At 53.2% G+C, this 20123-nt stretch overlaps 1 protein-coding gene across 1 annotated transcript; it reads right to left on the bottom strand.

Annotated features, from left to right (window-relative positions):
- Positions 1-1477: 1477 nt before the first annotated feature.
- Positions 1478-19928, bottom strand: LOC132323036 (DNA polymerase delta catalytic subunit-like; the record flags this gene model as incomplete). The annotated part of the gene is made up of 11 exons (XM_059837817.1): positions 1478-1631; positions 2942-3116; positions 6624-6761; positions 9040-9114; positions 11187-11334; positions 12670-12783; positions 13766-13882; positions 14575-14663; positions 16042-16233; positions 18795-18905; positions 19792-19928. Coding segments are annotated over 11 exons (1450 nt in total), but the record flags the coding sequence as incomplete, so codon positions are not given.
- Positions 19929-20123: the final 195 nt, after the last annotated feature.

Below are 20123 nucleotides of genomic sequence, written 5' to 3'. Positions count from 1 at the left end.
TTTGGGGGGTTTTGGGGTGGATTTTGGGGATTTTGGGGTGGATTTGGGGGTTTTTGGGGTTCCTGGCTCAGTTTTTGGGGCTCTTTTTTTGGATTTTGGGGTTTTTTTGGGGTTTCTCACCTCTCAGCCAGGGCCACGTGGGCCTGGGGGGCGCTGTAGGCGCTGGCTGGGATTTCAGGGTGATTTTTTGGGGCGGATTTTGGGGTTTTTGGGGTGGATTTTGGGGTTTTGGGGTGAATTTTCGGTTTTTGGGGTGGATTTTGGGGATTTTGGGTTTTTTTTGGGGTTTTTGGGGTGGATTTTGAGGTTTTTGGGGTGGATTTGGGGGTTTTTGGGGTGGATTTGGGGTTTTTGGGGTGATTTTTGGGATTTTTGGCGTGGATTTTGGGGTGATTTGGGGTGATTTTTGGGATTTTTGGGGTTTTTTGGGGTGGATTTTGGGGTTTTTGGGGTGGATTTTGGGGTTTTTGGGGTGGATTTTGAGGTTTTTGGGGTGGATTTTGGGGTTTTTGGGGGTGGATTTTGGGGTTTTTGGGGTGGATTTTGGGGTTTTTGGGGTGGATATGGGGGTTTTTGGGGTGGATTTTGGGGTTTTTGGGGTTCCTGACTCAGTTTTTGAGGCCTCTTTTTTTGCATTTTGGGGTAAATTTGGGGTTTCTCACCTCTCAGCCAGGGCCACGTGGGCCTAGGGCGCGCTGTAGGCGCTGGCTGGGATTTCAGGCTGAGTTTTGGGGTGGATTTGGGGTTTTTGGGGTGGATTTTGGGGGTTTTGGGGTGATTTTGGGGCTTTAGGGGTGGATTTTGGGGTTTTTGGGGTTCCTGACTCAGTTTTTGAGGCTCTTTTTTTGCATTTTGGGGTAAATTTGGGGTTTCTCACCTCTCAGCCAGGGCCACGTGGGCCTGGGGGGCGCTGTAGGCGCTGGCTGGGATTTCAGGGTGAGTTTTGGGGTGGATTTTGGGGTTTTTGGGGTGGATTTAGGGGTTTTTGGGGTTCCTGGCTCAGTTTTCGGGGCTCTTTTTTTGGATTTTGGGTTTTTTTTGGGGTTTCTCACCTCTCAGCCAGGGCCACGTGGGCCTGGGGCGCGCTGTAGGCGCTGGCTGGGATTTCAGGGTGAGTTTTGGGGTGGATTTTGGGGTTTTGGGGTGGATTTTGGGGGTTTTTGGGGTGGATTTTGGGGTTTTTTGGGGTGGATTTTGGGGTTTTAGGGGTGGATTTTGGGGTTTTTGGGGTTTCTGGCTTAGTTTTTGGGGTGGATTTTGGGGTTTTTGGGGGTCCTGGCTCAGTTTTTGGGGCTGTTTTTTTGGATTTTGGGGTTTTTTTGGGGTTTCTCACCTCTCAGCCAGGGCCACGTGGGCCTGGGGGGCGCTGTAGGCGCTGGCTGGGATTTCAGGGTGAGTTTTGGGGTGGATTTTGGGGTTCCTGGCTCAGTTTTTGGGGCTCTTTTTTGGATTTTGGGGTTTTTTTGGGGTTTCTCACCTCTCAGCCAGGGCCACGTGGGCCTGGGGCGCGCTGTAGGCGCTGGCTGCCCGTGTCAGCTCCTTGGTGATGACGAGCTGGGAGATGTCGATGCGGTTGCAGAGCAGGTCTGAGATCACCTCCTGGGCGTGGGCCACGGCCCCCTGGGGGTCCCCTGCCAAAAACCGGGCTCAGGGACCCCAAATCCAGCCCAAATTCTCCCCAAAAATCACCCCAAACCCACCCAAATCCCAGCCCAGAGTCGGCTGCAGAGCAGGTCTGAGATCAGCTCCTGGGTGTGGGCATGGTGCTGTGGGGGAATTTGGGGGTCAGAGACCCCAAATCCACCCCAAAAATCACCCCAAAGCATCCCCAAGCTGACCCTAAACTGGACCGAATCCACCCCAAAACTGACCCTAAAATCGACCCCAAATCCAGCCCAAAAATCAGCCAAAAACATCCCAGAACTGACCTAAAATGGATCCTAAATCCACCCCAAAACTGACCCCAAACTGATCCCAAATCCACCCTAAAACTGACCCTAAACTGACCCAAAACTGAGCCAAAACTGAGCTCAAATCAACCCCAAAACTGACCCCAAACTGACCCCAAATCCATCCAAAACTGACACAAAACTGACCCCAAATCCATCCCAAAACTGAGCCCAAAACTGACCCCAAATCCATCCCAAAACTGACCCAAATTTCCCCATTTTTTTCTCCATTTTTTCACCGTTTTTGGTCATTTTTTCACCGTTTTTTTCCCAATTTTTGCCATTTTTGCCCCAGCCCCACCTGTGCAGCAGGATCCTCCTGAGGCAGGCTGTCACTCAAGGTGAAATTCTCCCATTTTTGGGCCATTTCCCCAGTTCTTGTCCATTTTTGGTCATTTTTGGTCATTTTTTCACCGTTTTTCTCCATTTTTTCACCGTTTTTTCCCCAATTTTTGCCATTTTTGCCCCAGCCCTACCTGTGCAGCAGGATCCTCCTGAGGCAGGCTGTCACTCAAGGTGAAATTCTCCCATTTTTGGGCCATTTCTCCAGTTTTTGGCCGTTTTTCCCCATTTTGGGCCGATTTTGGCCATTTTTTCACCGTTTTTCTCCATTTTTTCGCCGTTTTTCCCCCAATTTTTGCCATTTTTGCCCCAGCCCCACCTGTGCAGCAGGATCCTCCTGAGGCAGGCTGTCACTCAAGGTGAAATTCTCCCATTTTTGGGCCATTTCCCCAGTTTTTGGCCGTTTTTCTCCATTTTTGGTCATTTTTTCACCGTTTTTCCCCCAATTTTTGCCATTTTTGCCCCAGCCCCACCTGTGCAGCAGGATCCTCCTGAGGCAGGCTGTCACTCAAGGTGAAATTCTCCCATTTTTGGGCCATTTCTCCATTTTTTGGCCGTTTTTTCTCCATTTTTGGTCATTTTTTCACCGTTTCTCTCCATTTTTTCACCGTTTTTCCCCCAGTTTTTGCCATTTTTGCCCCAGCCCCACCTGTGCAGCAGGATCCTCCTGAGGCAGGCTGTCACCAGGTTGGCAGCCAGGGGACAGTTGTCCCTCCTGACGGCCTCCAGCCCCTTGCAGTCCAGCTTGGGGGCGCCCCCGGAGCCCCCCGGGAAGCAGAGGCCGGCGTAGCGCTTCTTGCTGATCAGCAGGTAGGGCAGGTACACCTGAAGAGCACAGGAACACCTCCAGAGCCCTGCCCCACACCTCCCAGATTCATCCCCCAGCTTTTACCAAGTTTCCCCCATTTTTTACCTTTTTTTTTAGCTTTTTTTCCCCCATTTTTTACCTTTTTTTTACCTTTTTCCCCCCATTTTTTGGCTATTTTTTAGCTATTTTCCCCTATTTTTCAGTTATTTTTTAGTTATTTTTTACCCTTTTTTTTTAACCTTTTTCCCCCCATTTTTCTCATATTTTAACCTTATTTTAAAGCTTTTATCCCCCATTTTTGGGCCATTTTTTAGCAATTTTTTACCTTTTTTTTACCTTTGTCCCCTCATTTTTTGGCCATTTTTTAGCTATTTTCCCCCATTTTTTAGTTATTTTTTAGCTATTTTCCCCCCATTTTTTTGTTATTTTTTAGCTATTTTTTACCAACTTTTTAAGCTTTTCTCCCCCCATTTTTTAGCTACTTTTTGCCCTTTTTTTTAGCAATTTCTCCCATTTTTTACTTATTTTTTAGTTATTTTTAGCTATTTTTTACCCATTTTTTTACCTTTTTCCCCCCATTTTTATCCTATTTTTTTACCTATTTTCAACCTTTTTTTAAAGCTTTTTCCTCCATTTTTGGGCCATTTTTTAGCATTTTTTTACCTTTTCCCCCCATTTTTTGGCCATTTTTTAGCGACTTTTTTACCATTTTTTTAACTTTTTCCCCCCATTTTTCTCCTATTTTTTACCTATTTTCAACCTTTTTTTAAAGATTTTTCCCCCCATTTTTGGGCCATTTTTAAGCAATTTTTTTACCATTTTTTTACCTTTTCCCCCCATTTTTTGGCCATTTTTTAGCCATTTTCCCCCCATTTTTTAGTTATTTTTTAGCTATTTTTTACCAATTTTTTAACCTTTTTCCCCCCATTTTTCCCCTATTTTAAAGCTACTTTTTACCTTTCTTTTAGCAATTTTCCCCCATTTTAAAATTAATTTTTAGTTATTTTTAGCTATTTTTTACCCATTTTTTTAACTTTTTCCCCCCATTTTTCTCCTATTTTTAACCTTTTTTTAAAGATTTTTTCCCCCATTTTTGGGCCATTTTTTAGCAATTTTTTACCAATTTTTTACCTTTTTCCCCCCATTTTTTGGCTATTTTTTAGCTATTTTTCCCCCATTTTTTAGTTATTTTTTAGCTATTTTTTACCCATTTTTTAAAACTTTTTCCCCCCATTTTTCTATTATTTTTTACCTTTTTTAAAACCTTTTTTCCCCCATTTTTGGGCCATTTTTTAGCAATTTTTTACCTTTTTTTTACCTTTGTCCCCTCATTTTTTGGCCATTTTTTAGCTATTTTCCCCCATTTTTTAGTTATTTTTTTAGCTATTCTTTACCAATTTTTTCTCCTTTCTCCCCCCATTTTTTAGCTACTTTTTACCCTTTTTTTTAGCAATTTTCCCCCACTTTTTAGTTATTTTTTAGTTATTTTTAGCTATTTTTTACCCATTTTTTAAAACTTTTTCCCCCCATTTTTCTCCTATTTTTAACCTTTTTTTTAAGCTTTTTTCCCCCATTTTTTAGTTATTTTTTAGCAATTTTTAACCATTTTTTTACCTTTTTACCCCATTTTTTGGCTATTTTTAAGCAATTTTCCCCCATTTTTTAGTTATTTTTTTACTTCTTTTTTAGCCATTTTTTATCAATTTTAAAGCATTTTTTTCTTCCATCTTTAAGCTATTTTAAACCAATTTTTTAAATTATTAAAAATCTTTTTAGGTATTTTCTTGTATTTTTAAGGGTTTTTTCCCCCAGAAAAACCCCCAAAATTGCACCCCTGAGAAACCCCAAAATTCCCCCTTTAGAACCCCAAATTCTCCCCAAAAACCCCAAAATTCCCCTCAAAATCCCCCCAAAAACCCCAAATTCTCCCCAAATTTCCCCTAAAAATCCCAAAAATCTCCCTCAAAAACCCAAAACCCCCAAAATTCCCCTGAAAATCCCCAAAACCCTCCCCAAATCCCCCCAAATTCTCACCAAAACCCAAAAAATCCCCCCAAAATCCCCAAAATTCTCCCAAAACCCCCCAAAATTCCCCCTTTAGAAACCCAAAACCCCAGAATTTCCCCTTTGAAACACCAAAATCCCCCCAAAATCCCCAAAATTCTCCCCAAAACCCCCTCAAAAACCCCAAAATTCTCCCCAAAAACCCCAAAATTCCCTCTTTAGAAACCCAAAACCCCCAAAATTTCCCCTTTAAAACCCCAAAATTCCCCCAAATCCCCAAAATTCTCCCCAAAAACCCCCAAAATTGTCCCCAAAAACCCCAAAATTCCCCTGAAAATCCCCCAAAATCCCCCCTTTAAAACCCCAAAACCCCCAAAATTCTCCCCAAAAACCCCAAAATTCTCCCCAAAACCCCAAAATTCCCCCTTTCAGAAATCCAAAACCCCAAAATTTCCCCTTTGAAACCCCAAAATTCCCCCAAAAACCCCAAAATCCCCCCAAAACCCCCAAAATTCTCCCCAAAATTCTCCCAAAAACCCCAAAATTCCCCCTTTAGAAACCCAAAACCCCCAAAATTTCCCCTTTAAAACCCCAAAATCCCCCCAAAACCCCAAAATTCTCCCCAAAACCCCAAAATTCTCCCCAAAATCGCCAAAATTCCCCTTTTAGAAACCCAAAACCCCCAGAATTTCCCCTTTAAAACCCCAAAACCCCCAAAATTCTCCCCAAAAACCCCAAAATTCCCCCTTTAGAAACCTAAAACCCTCAAAATTTCCCCTTTAAAACCCCAAAATCCCCCCAAAATCCCCAAAATTCTCCCCAAAACTCCAAAATTCTCCCCAAAACCCCAAAATTCCCCCTTTAGAAACCCAAAACCCCCAAAATTTCCCCTTTAAAACCCCAAAATTCCCCCAAAACCCCCAAAATTTCCCTTTTTAGAAACCCCAAAATTCCCCCAAAACCCCCAAAATTTCCCTTTTTAGAAACCCAAAACCCCCAAAATTTCCCCTTTGAAACCCCAAAATTCCCCCCAAAACCCCAAAATTCCCCCCAAAACCCCAAAATTCTCCCCAAAACCCCAAAATTTCCCCTTTTGGAAAACCAAAACCCCCAGAATTTCTCCTTTAAAACCCCAAAATCCCCCCAAACTCCCCCAAAATTCTCCCAAAACCCCCAAAATTCCCCCTTTGGAAACCCAAAACCCCCAAAATTCTCCCCAAAACCCCAAAATTGTCCCCAAAAAACCCAAAATTCCCCTGAAAATCCCCCAAAATACCCTCAAAATTCCCAAAATCCCCCCAAAAACCCCAAAACCCCCCCAAAATCCCCCCAAAAACCCCAAAAATTTCCCCTTTAAAACCCCAAAACCCCCCCAAAATCCCCCAAACCCCCAAAATTTCCCCTTTAAAACCCCAAACCCCCCCAAAATCCCCCAAACCCCCCCAAAAAGCCCCAAAATCCCCCCCAAAATCCCCCAAACCCCCCCAAAACCCCCAAAAACCCCCAAATTGGGGGCGCACCTTCTCGAACTCGAGGCGGATGGGGGAGGGGAAGTGCCCGGACACCCAGGTGGCCACGGCGCGGCCCCGGGCGGCCGCCTCGGGCACCGAGGGCACGGCCAGGCGGCACATCACCGAGTCCGTGTCCCCGTACACCACCTGGGCACCAGAATTTGGGGGCAGAAACACAAAAATCGGGGTCAGCGCCCCAAAAAACCCCAAAATCCCAAAAATCCCTGTTAAAATGCACTAAAAAATGGCTAAAATGCCCCAAAATGCCCCAAAATGGCACCGAGGGCACACCCAGGTGACATCACCGAGTCCGTGTCCCCGTACACCACCTGGGCACCAGATTTTGGGGGCAGAAACACAAAAATCGGGGTCAGCGCCCCAAAAAACCCCAAAATCCCAAAAATCCCTGTTAAAATGCACTAAAAAATGGCTAAAATGCCCCAAAATGCCCCAAAATGGCACCCAGGGCACACCCAGGTGACATCACCGAGTCCGTGTCCCCGTACACCACCTGGGCACCAGATTTTGGGGTCAGAAACACAAAAATTGGGGTCAGCGCCCCAAAAAACCCCAAAATCCACTGAAAAACCCAAAAATTCCCGTTAAAATGCACTAAAATCTCATTGAAATGCCCCAAAATGGCACTGAGGGCACACCCAGGTGACATCACCGAGTCCGTGTCCCCGTACACCACCTGGGCAGGACATTTTGGGGGCAGAAACACAAAAATCAGGGTCAGCGCCCCAAAAAACCCCAAAATCCCCAAAATCCCCGTGAAAATGCACTAAAAAATGGCTAAAATGCCCCAAAATGCCCCAAAATGGCACCGAGGGCACACCCAGGTGACATCACCGAGTCCGTGTCCCCGGGCACCACCTGGGCACCAGATTTTGGGGGCAGAAACACAAAAATCGGGGTCAGCGCCCCAAAAAACCCCAAAATCCACCGAAAAAACCCCAAAATCCACCTAAAAAACCCCAAAATCCACCGAAAAAACCCCAAAATCCACCAAAAAACCCCAAAATCCCCGTTAAAATGCACTAAAAAACGGCTAAAATGCCCCAAAATGCCCCAAAATGGCACCGAGGGCACACCCAGGTGACATCACCGAGTCCGTGTCCCCGTACACCACCTGGGGAGGAGATTTTGGGGGCAGAAACACAAAAATTGGGGTCAGCGCCCCAAAAAACCCCAAAATCCACCCAAAAAACCCCAAAATCCCCGTTAAAATGCACTAAAAAACGGCTAAAATGCCCCAAAATGGCACCGAGGGCACACCCAGGTGACATCACCGAGTCCGTGTCCCCGGGCACCACCTGGGCAGGAGATTTTGGGGGCAGAAACACAAAAATCGGGGTCAGCGCCCCAAAAAACCCCAAAAACCCCAAAATCCCCGTGAAAATGCACTAAAATCTCATTAAAATGCCCCAAAATGGCACCCAGGGCACACCCAGGTGACATCACCGAGTCCGTGTCCCCGGGCACCACCTGGGCAGGAGATTTTGGGGGCAGAAACACAAAAATTGGGGTCAGCGCCCCAAAAAACCCCAAAATCCACCTAAAAACCCCAAAATCCACCGAAAAAAACCCAAAATCCACCTAAAAAACCCCAAAAATGCCCTAAAATCCTACCCCAGGTGTGCCCCAGGTGTGTTACCTGTGCCCAGGTGTGCCCAGGTGTGACTGAGGTGTGCCCAGGTGTGACTCAGGTGTGCCCAGGTGTGTCACCTCTGCCCAGGTGTGCCCAGGTGTGTCACCTGTGCCAATGTGTGCTGTTACCTGTGCCCAGGTGTGCCCAGGTGTGCCCAGGAGTGTCACCTCTGCCCAGGTGTGCCCAGGTGTGCTGTTCCCTGTGCCAGGTGTATTCCCTGTGCCAGGTGTGCCCAGGTGTGCTGTTCCCTGTGCCAGGTGTGTCTCAGGTGTGCTGTTCCCTGTGCCAGGTGTGCCCAGGTGTGTCACCTGTGCCCAGGTGTGACTGTGGATACCCTCAGGTACGTTGTTCCCTGTGCCAGGTGTGACTCAGGTGTGCCCAGGTGTGCTGTTCCCTGTGCCAGGTGTGACTCAGGTGTGCCCAGGTGTGCTGTTCCCTGTGCCAGGTGTGACTCAGGTGTGCCCAGTGTGTCACCTGTGCCCAGGTGTGACTCAGGTGTGCCCAGTGTGTCACCTGTGCCCAGGTGTGCCCAGGTGTGTCACCTGTGCCAGGTGTATTCCCTGCGCCAGGTGTGCTGTTCCCTGTGCCAGGTGTGACTCAGGTGTGCCCAGGTGTGTTCCCTGTGCCCAGGTGTGTCACCTGTGCCAGGTGTGCCCAGGTGTGTTCCCTGTGCCCAGGTGTGCTGTTCCCTGTGCCAGGTGTGCCCAGGTGTGTTCCCTGTGCCAGGTGTGACTCAGGTGTGCCCGGTGTGCCACCTGTGCCCAGGTGTGTTACCTGCACGTCCGGGTACTCGCTCTCCACCAGCTGCTTGGTCCTCTCGATCATCTGCCGCCCGAAGCCGGTGACGCTCTGCAGGTGAGGCACAGGTGAGGCTCAGGGGTGCCCAGGTGTCCTTCAGGTGTGCCCAGGTATGCCTCAGGTATGCCCCAGGTGTGCCCAGGTGTCCCTCAGGTGTGCCCAGGTGTCCCTCACGTGTGCTCCAGTTGTGTTACCTGTGCCCAGGTGTGCTTCAGGTATGCCCAGGTATCCCTCAGGTGTGCCCAGGGGTCCCTCAGGTGTGCTCCAGTTGTGTTACCTGTGCCCAGGTGTGCCCAGGTGTGCCCAGGTGTGGTTTGGGGGTGTCCGGGTGTGTTTACCTGTGCCCAGGCATGCCCTAGGTGTGCCCAGGTGTGTTACCTGTGCCAGGTGCGTTACCTGGGAGATCTCCAGGCAGGGCAGGCGCCCGGCCTGCGCCCCGGTGAAGCCGTAGGTGCCCCAGGTGTGCCCCAGGTGTGCCCCAGGTGTGCCCAGGTGTGCTCAGGTGTGCCCAGGTGTGCCCAGGTGTGCCCAGGTGTGTTACCTGTGCCAGGTGTGCTCACCTGAGAGATCTCCAGGCAGGGCAGGCGCCCGGCCTGCGCCCCGGTGAAGCCGTAGGTGCCCCAGGTGTGCCCAGGTGTGTCCCAGGTGTGCCCCAGGTGTGCCCAGGTGTGCCCCAGGTGTGCCCAAACCCCTGCCAGCTGTGCCCAGGTGTGTTACCTGTGCCAGGTGCGTTACCTGAGAGATCTCCAGGCAGGGCAGGCGCCCGGCCTGCGCCCCGGTGAAGCCGTAGGTGCCCCAGGTGTGCCCCAGGTGTGCCCAGGTGTGTCCCAGGTGTACCCCAGGTGTGCCCAGGTGTGTCCCAGGTGTGCCCAGGTGTGCCCAGGTGTGTTACCTGTGCCAGGTGAGTTACCTGGGAGATCTCCAGGCAGGGCAGGCGCCCGGCCTGCGCCCCGGTGAAGCCGTAGGTGCCCCAGGTGTGCCCCAGGTGTGCCCCAGGTGTGTCCCAGGTGTGCCCAGGTGTGTCCCAGGTGTGCCCAGGTGTGTCCCAGGTGTGCCCAAACCCCTGCCAGGTGTGCCCAGGTGTGTTACCTGTGCCAGGTGCGTTACCTGGGAGATCTCCAGGCAGGGCAGGCGCCCGGCCTGCGCCCCGGTGAAGCCGTAGGTGCCCCAGGTGTGCCCCAGGTGTGTCCCAGGTGTGTCCCAGGTGTGCCCCAGGTGTGCCCAAACCCCTGCCAGGTGTGCCCAGGTGTGCCCCAGGTGTGCCCCAGGTGTGCCCAGGTGTGTCCCAGGTGTGCCCAGGTGTGTCCCAGGTGTACCCCAGGTGTGCCCAGGTGTGTCCCAGGTGTGCCCAGGTGTGTTACCTGTGCCAGGTGCGTTACCTGGGAGATCTCCAGGCAGGGCAGGCGCCCGGCCTGCGCCCCGGTGAAGCCGTAGGTGCCTCAGGTGTGCCCCAGGTGTGCCCAGGTGTGCCCCAGGTGTGCCCAAACCCCTGCCAGGTGTGCCCAGGTGTGTTACCTGTGCCAGGTGAGTTACCTGGGAGATCTCCAGGCAGGGCAGGCGCCCGGCCTGCGCCCCGGTGAAGCCGTAGGTGCCCCAGGTGTGCCCAGGTGTGCCCAGGTGTGTCCCAGGTGTGCCCCAGGTGTGCCCAAACCCCTGCCAGGTGTGCCCAGGTGTGCCCCAGGTGTGCCCAGGTGTGTCCCAGGTGTGCCCAGGTGTGTCCCAGGTGTACCCCAGGTGTGCCCAGGTGTGTCCCAGGTGTGCCCAGGTGTGTTACCTGTGCCAGGTGCGTTACCTGGGAGATCTCCAGGCAGGGCAGGCGCCCGGCCTGCGCCCCGGTGAAGCCGTAGGTGCCCCAGGTGTGTCCCAGGTGTGTCCCAGGTGTGTCCCAGGTGTGCCCAGGTGTGTCCCAGGTGTGCCCAAACCCCTGCCAGGTGTGCCCAGGTGTGTTACCTGTGCCAGGTGCGTTACCTGGGAGATCTCCAGGCAGGGCAGGCGCCCGGCCTGCGCCCCGGTGAAGCCGTAGGTGCCCCAGGTGTGCCCCAGGTGTGCCCCAGGTGTGTCCCAGGTGTGCCCAAACCCCTGCCAGGTGTGCCCAGGTGTGTTACCTGTGCCAGGTGCGTTACCTGGGAGATCTCCAGGCAGGGCAGGCGCCCGGCCTGCGCCCCGGTGAAGCCGTAGACGGAGTTGGCGCTCACCTTGAGCGCGAGCTGCCGCCCGTCCAGCACCTGGCGCCGCTCGGGGTCCTGCTCCTCGGCCAGCGCCGCCTTCACCCTGCCAGGACCCGCAGGTGAGCTCACCTGGGCACAGGTGAACACACCTGGGCACAAATCCCCACAGAAATCCCCCCAAATTTCCCCATTTTTACCCCAAATTTCCCCATTTCTCCCCCAATTTTCCCCAAATTTCCCCATTTCCCCCCAAATTTCCCCATTTCTCCCCCAATTTTCCCCAAATTTCCCCATTTTTTCCCCAAATTTCCCTCAAAATTCTCCCTAATTTCCCCATTTCTCCCCCAATTTTCCCCATTTCCCCCCTAATTTCCCCATTTCTCCCCCAATTTTCCCCAAATTTCCCCATTTCTCCCCAAATTTCCCAATTTCTCCCCCAATTTTCCCCAAATTTCCCCATTTCTCCCCAAATTTCCCCATTTCTCCCCCAATTTTCCCCAAATTTCCCCATTTCTCCCCAAATTTCCCAATTTCTCCCCCAATTTTCCCCAAATTTCCCCATTTCTCCCCAAATTTCCCCATTTCTCCCCCAATTTTCCCCATTTCCCCTCAAATTTCCCCATTTCTCCCCCAATTTTCCCCAAATTTCTCCATTTCTCCCCAAATTTCCCCATTTCTCCACCAATTTTCCCCAAATTTCTCCATTTCTCCCCAAATTTCCCCATTTCTCCCCCAATTTTCCCCATTTTCCCCATTTCTCCCCAAATTTCCCTCAAAATCCCCCCAAATTTACCCATTTCCCCCCAAATTTACCCATTTCCCCCCAAATTTCCCCATTTCTCCCCCATTTCTCCCCAAATTTCCCCATTTCTCCCCCAATTTTCCCCAAATTTCCCCATTTTTTCCCAAATTTCCCTCAAAATTCTCCCAAATTTCCCAATTTCCCCACAAATTTCCCCATTTTCTCCCAAATTTCCCCAATCTCACCCCGATTTTTCCCAGTTTCCCCAATTTCCCCATTTTGTCCCCATTCTTTCCCCATTTTTTCCCCAAATTTCCCAATTTCACCCCAAATTTCCCCATTTCTCCCCAAATTTCCCCATTTCTCCCCAAATTTCCCCATTTCCCCCCAAATTTCCCCCCAAATTTCCCCAAATTTCCCCATTTCCCCCCAAATTTCCCCCCAAATTTCCCCAAATTTCCCCAAATTTCCCCCAAATTTCCCCCCAAATTTCCCAATTTCCCCAATTTCTCCCAAATTTCCCCATTTCTCCCCAAATTTCCCCAATTCTCCCCAAATTTCCCCAAATTTCCCCAATTTCCCCCCAAATTTCCCAATTTCCCCAATTTCTCCCAAATTTCCCCATTTCTCCCCAAATTTCCCCAATTCTCCCCAAATTTCCCCAAATTTCCCCAATTTCTCCCCAAATTTCCCCACCTGCTCCTGGCGGCCAGCAGCCCCTCCAGGACCCGGGGCAGGACCCCCCTGCGCACCCGGGGGGTCACAAACAGCTGCCCCGTGGGGGTCCGGATGAAATCCTCGGGGCCCAGCCTGGTGAGAGACCAGTACAGACCAGTATAAACCAGTACAAACCAGTATAAACCAGTACAAACCAGTACGGACCAGTATGGACCAGTATGGACCAGTACAAATCACTATAAACCAGTATGGACCAGTATGGACCCAGCTGCCCCGTGGGGGTCCGGATGAAATCCTCGGGGCCCAGCCTGGTGAGAGACCAGTACAGACCAGTATAAACCAGTACAAACCAGTATGGACCAGTATAAATCACTATAAACCAGTATGGACCAGTATGGACCAGTAGAAATCACTAGAAACCAGTATGGACCAGTATGGACCCAGCTGCCCCGTGGGGGTCCGGATGAAATCCTCGGGGCCCAGCCTGCAGGGAAACCAGTACAGACCAGTATGGACCAGTATAAACCAGTATGGACCAGTATAAATCACTAGAAACCAGTATGGACCAGTATAAATCACTAGAAACCAGTATGGACCAGTATGGACCCAGCTGCCCCGTGGGGGTCCGGATGAAATCCTCGGGGCCCAGCCTGGTGAGAGACCAGTACAAACCAGTATAAACCAGTATAAACCAGTACCAAACCAGTCCAAACCAGTCCAAACCAGTATAAACCAGTCCAAACCAGTACCAAACCAGTCCAAACCAGTACAGACCCGTGTTTCAGCAGGGTGGTGTAGCACAAGTACAGAGAGGACAGCTCCCAGTCCAAACCAGTATAAACCAGTACCAAACCAGTACCAAACCAGTACCAAACCAGTCCAAACCAGTCCAAACCAGTATAAACCAGTACAAACCAGTATAAACCAGTACAAACCAGTACAAACCCGTGTTTTTGAGCCCCCCCGGGGGGCAGCAGGGTGGTGTAGCACGAGTACAGAGAGGAGAGCTCCCAGTCCAAACCAGTATAAACCAGTACCAAACCAGTACCAAACCAGTACCAAACCAGTCCAAACCTGTATAAACCAGTACAAACCAGTATAAACCAGTACAAACCCGTGTTTTTGAGCCCCCCCGGGGGGCAGCAGGGTGGTGTAGCACAGGTTGTGAGCGATCATGATGGACGGGTACAGAGAGGAGAAGTCCAGCGTGGCGATGGGCACGTCGTAGTACCTGGGCACAAAATTTGGGGTTTTGGGGTTTTTTGGGCTGTTTTGGGCTTTTTTCAGAATTTTTTCAGAATTTTTTCAGAATTTTTGGGGGTTTTTTAAGGATTTTTGGGGTTTTTTTAAGGATTTTTTCAGGTTTTTTTCAAAATTCTTGAGCGGTTTTAATGGTTTTTTTAGAGGAATTTCAGGTGGGGTTTTTTTTGAGGTTTTTTTTCAAGATTTTTTTGAGGGTTTTTGGGTTTTTTTGGGGTTTTTTGGGGGTTTTTTTTCAGGGTTTATTTGGTGATTTGAAAGGATTTTTTGAGAAGATTTTGGAGAATTTTGGGGTTTTTTTGTGCCCCTCCACGAGTACAGAGAGGAGAAATCCAGGGTGGCGATGGGCACATCGTAGTAGCTGAGGGCAAAACTTGTTTTTTTGGGGATTTTGGGGGTTTTTTGAGGGATCTTTGAGGGATTTTTAGGTTTCTTGAGGGATATTTGGGTTTTTTGAGGGATTTCTGGGGTGTTTGGTGTTTTTTTCAGAGTGTTTTTGGGGGCGGTTTGGGTGGTTTAGAAGGGGTTATTAGGGTGATTTTTTTGGGGGTTTATTGGGTGGTTTTTAAAGGTTTTTTTTTTTTAGGGAGCTTGGGGGAATTTTGGGGTTTTTTTGAGGGGGATTTTGGGGAAATTTGGGGTTTTTTTGTGCCCCCCACTCACCCCTTGAGGGGCTCGATCACCGTGGCCCCCTCGAAATCCTCTCCCCCCTCCGACTTCACCACCGGCAGCAGCAAATCCTCCTGCATGGCCTGGGAGGGCAAAAAAAACCCCAAAATGTCCCAAATTCACCCCAAAAAACATCCCAGAAAGCACACCCCAAAAACCGATAAAAATCCCATTAAAAAACCCCCAAAAATCCCCTTAAAAATCCCCCCAAAATCCCTAAAAACCCTTCCCAAACCCCCCCTCAAAAATCCTACTTAAAAAACACCCAAATCCCCCAAAATCCCCCCAAAAATCCCTGAAATCCCTTCCCAAAATTCACCCCAAAACAGCCCCAGGTGTGCCCAATGCTCCCAAGTCCCCTCAGTGTCCCCAAATGTCCCCAAATCCTCTCACCTGCAGTTCTGTCACTGCCAGCCATTTTCTCCCCTCACGTTTTCCCGCCCTTTTTCCCCCTCACGTTTCCCTCCATTTTCCTCTCACATTTCTCTCCCTCTTCCCGTCACATTTTCCCCTCACATTTCCCTCATTTTCCCCTCAGATTTCTCTCCATTTCCCCCTCATGTTTCCTGCCCTTTTCCCCTCACTTCTGCCTCCCTTTTTCCCTCACATTTCTCACTCTTTTTTCCCCTCATGTTTCCTCCATTTCCCCCTCACATTTCCCCTCATTTTTCCCTCCGTTTTCTCCTCACATTTTTCTCCATTCCCCCCTCACGTTTCTCTCCATCTTCCCCTCATGTTTCCTGCCATTTTCCCCTCACATTTCCTCCCTTTTCTCCTCACCTTTCCCTCCATTTCCCCCTCACCTTTCCCTCCATTTTCCCCTCACCTTTCCCTCCATTTTCCCCTCACCTTTCCCTCCATTCCCCCCTCACCTTTCCCTCCATTCCCCCCCACCTTTCCCTCCATTTTCCTCTCACCTTTTCCTCCATTCCCCCCTCACCTTTCCCTCCATTCCCCCCCACCTTTCCCTCCATTTTCCTCTCACCTTTTCCTCCATTCCCTCCTCACCTTTTCCTCCATTTTCCCCCTCACCTTTTCCTCCATTTTCCCCTCACCTTTTCCTCCATTTTCCCCCTCACCTTTCCCTCCATTTTCCCCTCACCTTTCCCACCATTTCCCCCTCACATTTCCCACCCCTTCCCCCTCACCTTCCCCTCCATTTTCCCCTCACATTTCCCACCCCTTCCCCCTCATCTTTCCCTCCATTCCCCCCTCACCTTTCCCACCATTTCCCCCTCACATTTCCCGCCCTTTTCCCCTCAGCTTTTTCTCCATTTTCCTCTCACCTTTCCCTCCATTTTCCCCTCACCTTTCCCACCCTTTTCCCCTCACCTTTCCCACCATTTTCCCCTCACCTTTCCCTCCATTTTCCCCTCACATCCGCCGCCATTTCCCCCTCACATTTCCCACCCCGTGTCCCCTCACCGTCCCCACCCCCCACCCCCACGTCCCCACGGTCACCTGCCGCAGGAGCTGCGCCACCACCTTGACCTGCTGGCCGCGGGTGAGCAGGTAGCTGAGCGGCACGGCCGTCACCCGCGCCATCTCCACCAGCGTCACCAGTGTCATCAGGCGCTCGAGCAGCCGCAGCGGCAGCACGGCGTCCTTCAGGCAGTACAGGGCCAGGCGGCGCCGCGTCTGCGCGTCGCCGTTCTGAGGGGAGCAAGGTGAGAGGGGACACCCTTGGGGACATGGGGACACCCCTGGGGACACCCTTGGGGACACCATTGGGTCATCAGGCGCTCGAGCAGCCGCAGCGGCAGCACGGCATCCTTCAGGCAGTACAGGGCCAGGCGGCGCCGCGTCTGCGCGTCGCCGTTCTGAGGGGACCAAGGTGAGAGGGGACACCCTTGCGGACATGGGGACACCCCTGGGGACACCCCTGGGGACACTCTTGGGGACATGGGGACACCCCTGGGGACACCCTTGGGGACACCATTGGGTCATCAGGAGCTCGAGGACCAAGGCACGGCGTCCTTCAGGCAGTACAGGGCCAGGCGGCGCCGCGTCTGCGCGTCACCGTTCTGAGGGGACCAAGGTGAGAGGGGACACCCTTGGGGACATGGGGACACCCCTGGGGACATGGGGACACCCCTGGGGACATGGGGACACCCTTGGGGACACCCTTGGGGACACCATTGGGTCATCAGGAGCTCGAGGACCAAGGCACGGCGTCCTTCAGGCAGTACAGGGCCAGGCGGCGCCGCGTCTGCGCGTCACCGTTCTGAGGGGACCAAGGTGAGAGGGGACACCCTTGGGGACATGGGGACACCCTTGGGGACATGGGGACACCCTTGGGGACACCCTTGGGGACACCATTGGGTCATCAGGCGCTCGAGGACCAAGGCACGGCGTCCTTCAGGCAGTACAGGGCCAGGCGGCGCCGCGTCTGCGCGTCGCCGTTCTGAGGGGACCAAGGTGAGAGGGGACACCCTTGGGGACATGGGGACACCACTGGGGACACCCTTGGGGACACCATTGGGTCATCAGGAGCTCGAGGACCAAGGCATGGCGTCCTTCAGGCAGTACAGGGCCAGGCGGCGCCGCGTCTGCGCGTCGCCGTTCTGAGGGGACCAAGTTGAGAGGGGACACCCTTGGGGACATGGGGACACCCTTGGGGACATGGGGACACCCTTGGGGACACCCTTGGGGACACCATTGGGTCATCAGGAGCTCGAGGACCAAGGCATGGCGTCCTTCAGGCAGTACAGGGCCAGGCGGCGCCGCGTCTGCGCGTCGCCGTTCTGAGGGGACCAAGTTGAGAGGGGACACCCTTGGGGACATGGGGACACCCTTGGGGACACCCTTGGGGACATGGGGACACCCTTGGGGACACCATTGGGTCATCAGGAGCTCGAGGACCAAGGCACGGCGTCCTTCAGGCAGTACAGGGCCAGGCGGCGCCGCGTCTGCGCGTCACCGTTCTGAGGGGACCAAGGTGAGAGGGGACACCCTTGGGGACATGGGGACACCCTTGGGGACACCCTTGGGGACACCATTGGGTCATCAGGAGCTCGAGGACCAAGGCACGGCGTCCTTCAGGCAGTACAGGGCCAGGCAGCGCCACGTCTGCGCGTCGCCGTTCTGAGGGGACCAAGGTGAGAGGGGACACCCTTGGGGACATGGGGACACCCTTGGGGACACCCTTGGGGACATGGGGACACCCTTGGGGACACCATTGGGTCATCAGGAGCTCGAGGACCAAGGCACGGCGTCCTTCAGGCAGTACAGGGCCAGGCGGCGCCGCGTCTGCGCGTCACCGTTCTGAGGGGACCAAGGTGAGAGGGGACACCCTTGGGGACATGGGGACACCCTTGGGGACACCCTTGGGGACACCATTGGGTCATCAGGAGCTCGAGGACCAAGGCACGGCGTCCTTCAGGCAGTACAGGGCCAGGCGGCGCCGCGTCTGCGCGTCGCCGTTCTGAGGGGACCAAGGTGAGAGGGGACACCCTTGGGGACATGGGGACACCCCTGGGGACACCCTTGGGGACATGGGGACACCCTTGGGGACACCATTGGGTCATCAGGAGCTCGAGGACCAAGGCACGGCGTCCTTCAGGCAGTACAGGGCCAGGCGGCGCCGCGTCTGCGCGTCGCCGTTCTGAGGGAACCAAGGTGAGAGGGGACACCTTTGGGGACAGGGGGACACCCCTGGGGACATGGGGACACCCCTGGGGACATGGGGACACCCTTGGGGACACTGGTGAGTGGGGCTGGGACACCTGGGGACACAGGGGCCATTTTGGAGCCATTTCAGTCCATTTTGGGGCCATTTTGGAGCCATTTGAGGCCATTTTGGGACCACTTTAGGGCTCTTTGAAGTCATTTTATGGCCACACCTGTAACTCCAGGTGACCCAGGTGACATTTGGGGACACACCTGCAGCTCGGTGATGATGCCATGGGGCACACAGGTGACACAGGCGCCATTTTGGAGCCATTTGGTGCCATTTTGGGGCCCTTTGGTGCCATTTTGGGGCCGTTTGGTGGCACACCTGTAACTCCAGGTGGCCCAGGTGACACACAGGTGACATTTGGGGACACACCTGCAGCTCGGTGATGATGCCGTGGGGCACACAGGTGACACAGGCGCCATTTTGGAGCCATTTGGTGCCATTTTGGGGCCGTTTGAGGCCATTTTGGGGCCGTTTTGTGGCACACCTGTAACTCCAGGTGGCCCAGGTGACACACAGGTGACATGTGGGGACACACCTGCAGCTCGGTGATGATGCCATGGGGCACGTCCTCCTTCTGCTCGTGCAGGAAGTGCGCGCTGACGGCGTTCAGCGAGTACGAGCGCAGCTTGTGCTCCCTCAGCAGCACCTGGGGAGCCCTAAATTCACCTGGGAGCCCCAAAATTCACCTGGGAGCCCCAAAATTCACCTGGGGAGCCCTAAATTCACCTGGGAGCCCCAAAATTCACCTGGGAGCCCCAAATTCCCGCCAAAACCCCAAACTCTGCTCAAAAAAAAACCCCAAAAATTGACTTGGAATTGGCAAAAATGGTGCAGGGACACCCAAAAAGGTGAGCCCGAACTCACCTGGGGAGCCCAAAGCTCACCTGGGGAGCCCAAAGCTCACCTGGGGAGCCCAAACCTCACCTGGGGAGCCCAGACCTCACCTGGGGAGCCCAAACCCATCCCCAGATCACCCCAAACCACTCCCAGGTGTGCCCAGGTGTGTTTTACCCCTCCCAGGTGCGTCCCAGGTGTGTTTTACCCCCTCCCAGGTGTGCCCAGGTGTGTTCAAATCCCTCCCAGGTGTGCCCAGGTGTGTTTCACCCCCTCCCAGGTGTGCCCAGGTGTGTTTCACCCCCTCCCAGGTGTGCCCAGGTGTGTTTTACTCCCTCCCAGGTGTGCCCCCCTCCCAGGTGTAGTCCAGGTGTGTCTCACCCCCTCCCAGGTGTGCCCAGGTGTGTTACCCTCCAGGTGTGCCCAGGTGTGTCCCAGGTGTGTCCCCCTCCCAGGTGTGCCCAGGGTACCCCTCCCCGGTGTGCCACGGCTGTGTACCCCTCCCTGGTGCTGCCAGGTGTGTCCCAGGTGTCCCCAGAGCCCTCGCAGGTGTCCCCAGCCCCTCCCCTGTCTCACCTGTCCCTCCCTTGTGCTGTCAGGTGTGTCCCAGGTGTCCCCAGAGCCCTCGCAGGTGTCCCCAGCCCCTCCCCTGGCTCACCTGTCCCTCCCCCGTGGCCCAGGTGGACTCGTTCCCGTACCTGGGCCGGGTCCGGGGGGTCCCGTCGCAGGTTGAAGGACTCGGCCTTCCAGTCCCGCCAGCTCGGCCGCCGGGAGGGCAAGGTGGTCACCACACCTGGCCGGGTCACCCTGGACATGCTGCAGGTGAGGGACACACCTGGGAGGGGGCGAAACACACCTGGGCACACCTGGGCACACCTGGGAGGGGTAAAACACACCTGGGAGGGGGTGAAACACACCTGGAACACACCTGGGCACACCTGGGAGGGGGCGAAACACACCTGGAACACACCTGGGCACACCTGGGAGGGGGTGAAACACACCTGGGAGGGGGAAAAACACACCTGGGCAC

The sequence above is a fragment of the Haemorhous mexicanus genome, unplaced genomic scaffold (genome assembly GCF_027477595.1).
Source record: "Haemorhous mexicanus isolate bHaeMex1 unplaced genomic scaffold, bHaeMex1.pri scaffold_259_ctg1, whole genome shotgun sequence".
Lineage (NCBI taxonomy): Eukaryota > Metazoa > Chordata > Aves > Passeriformes > Fringillidae > Haemorhous > Haemorhous mexicanus.
Note: the sequence above shows the minus strand (reverse complement) of the source record. Positions and strands in the feature narration are given on the sequence as shown.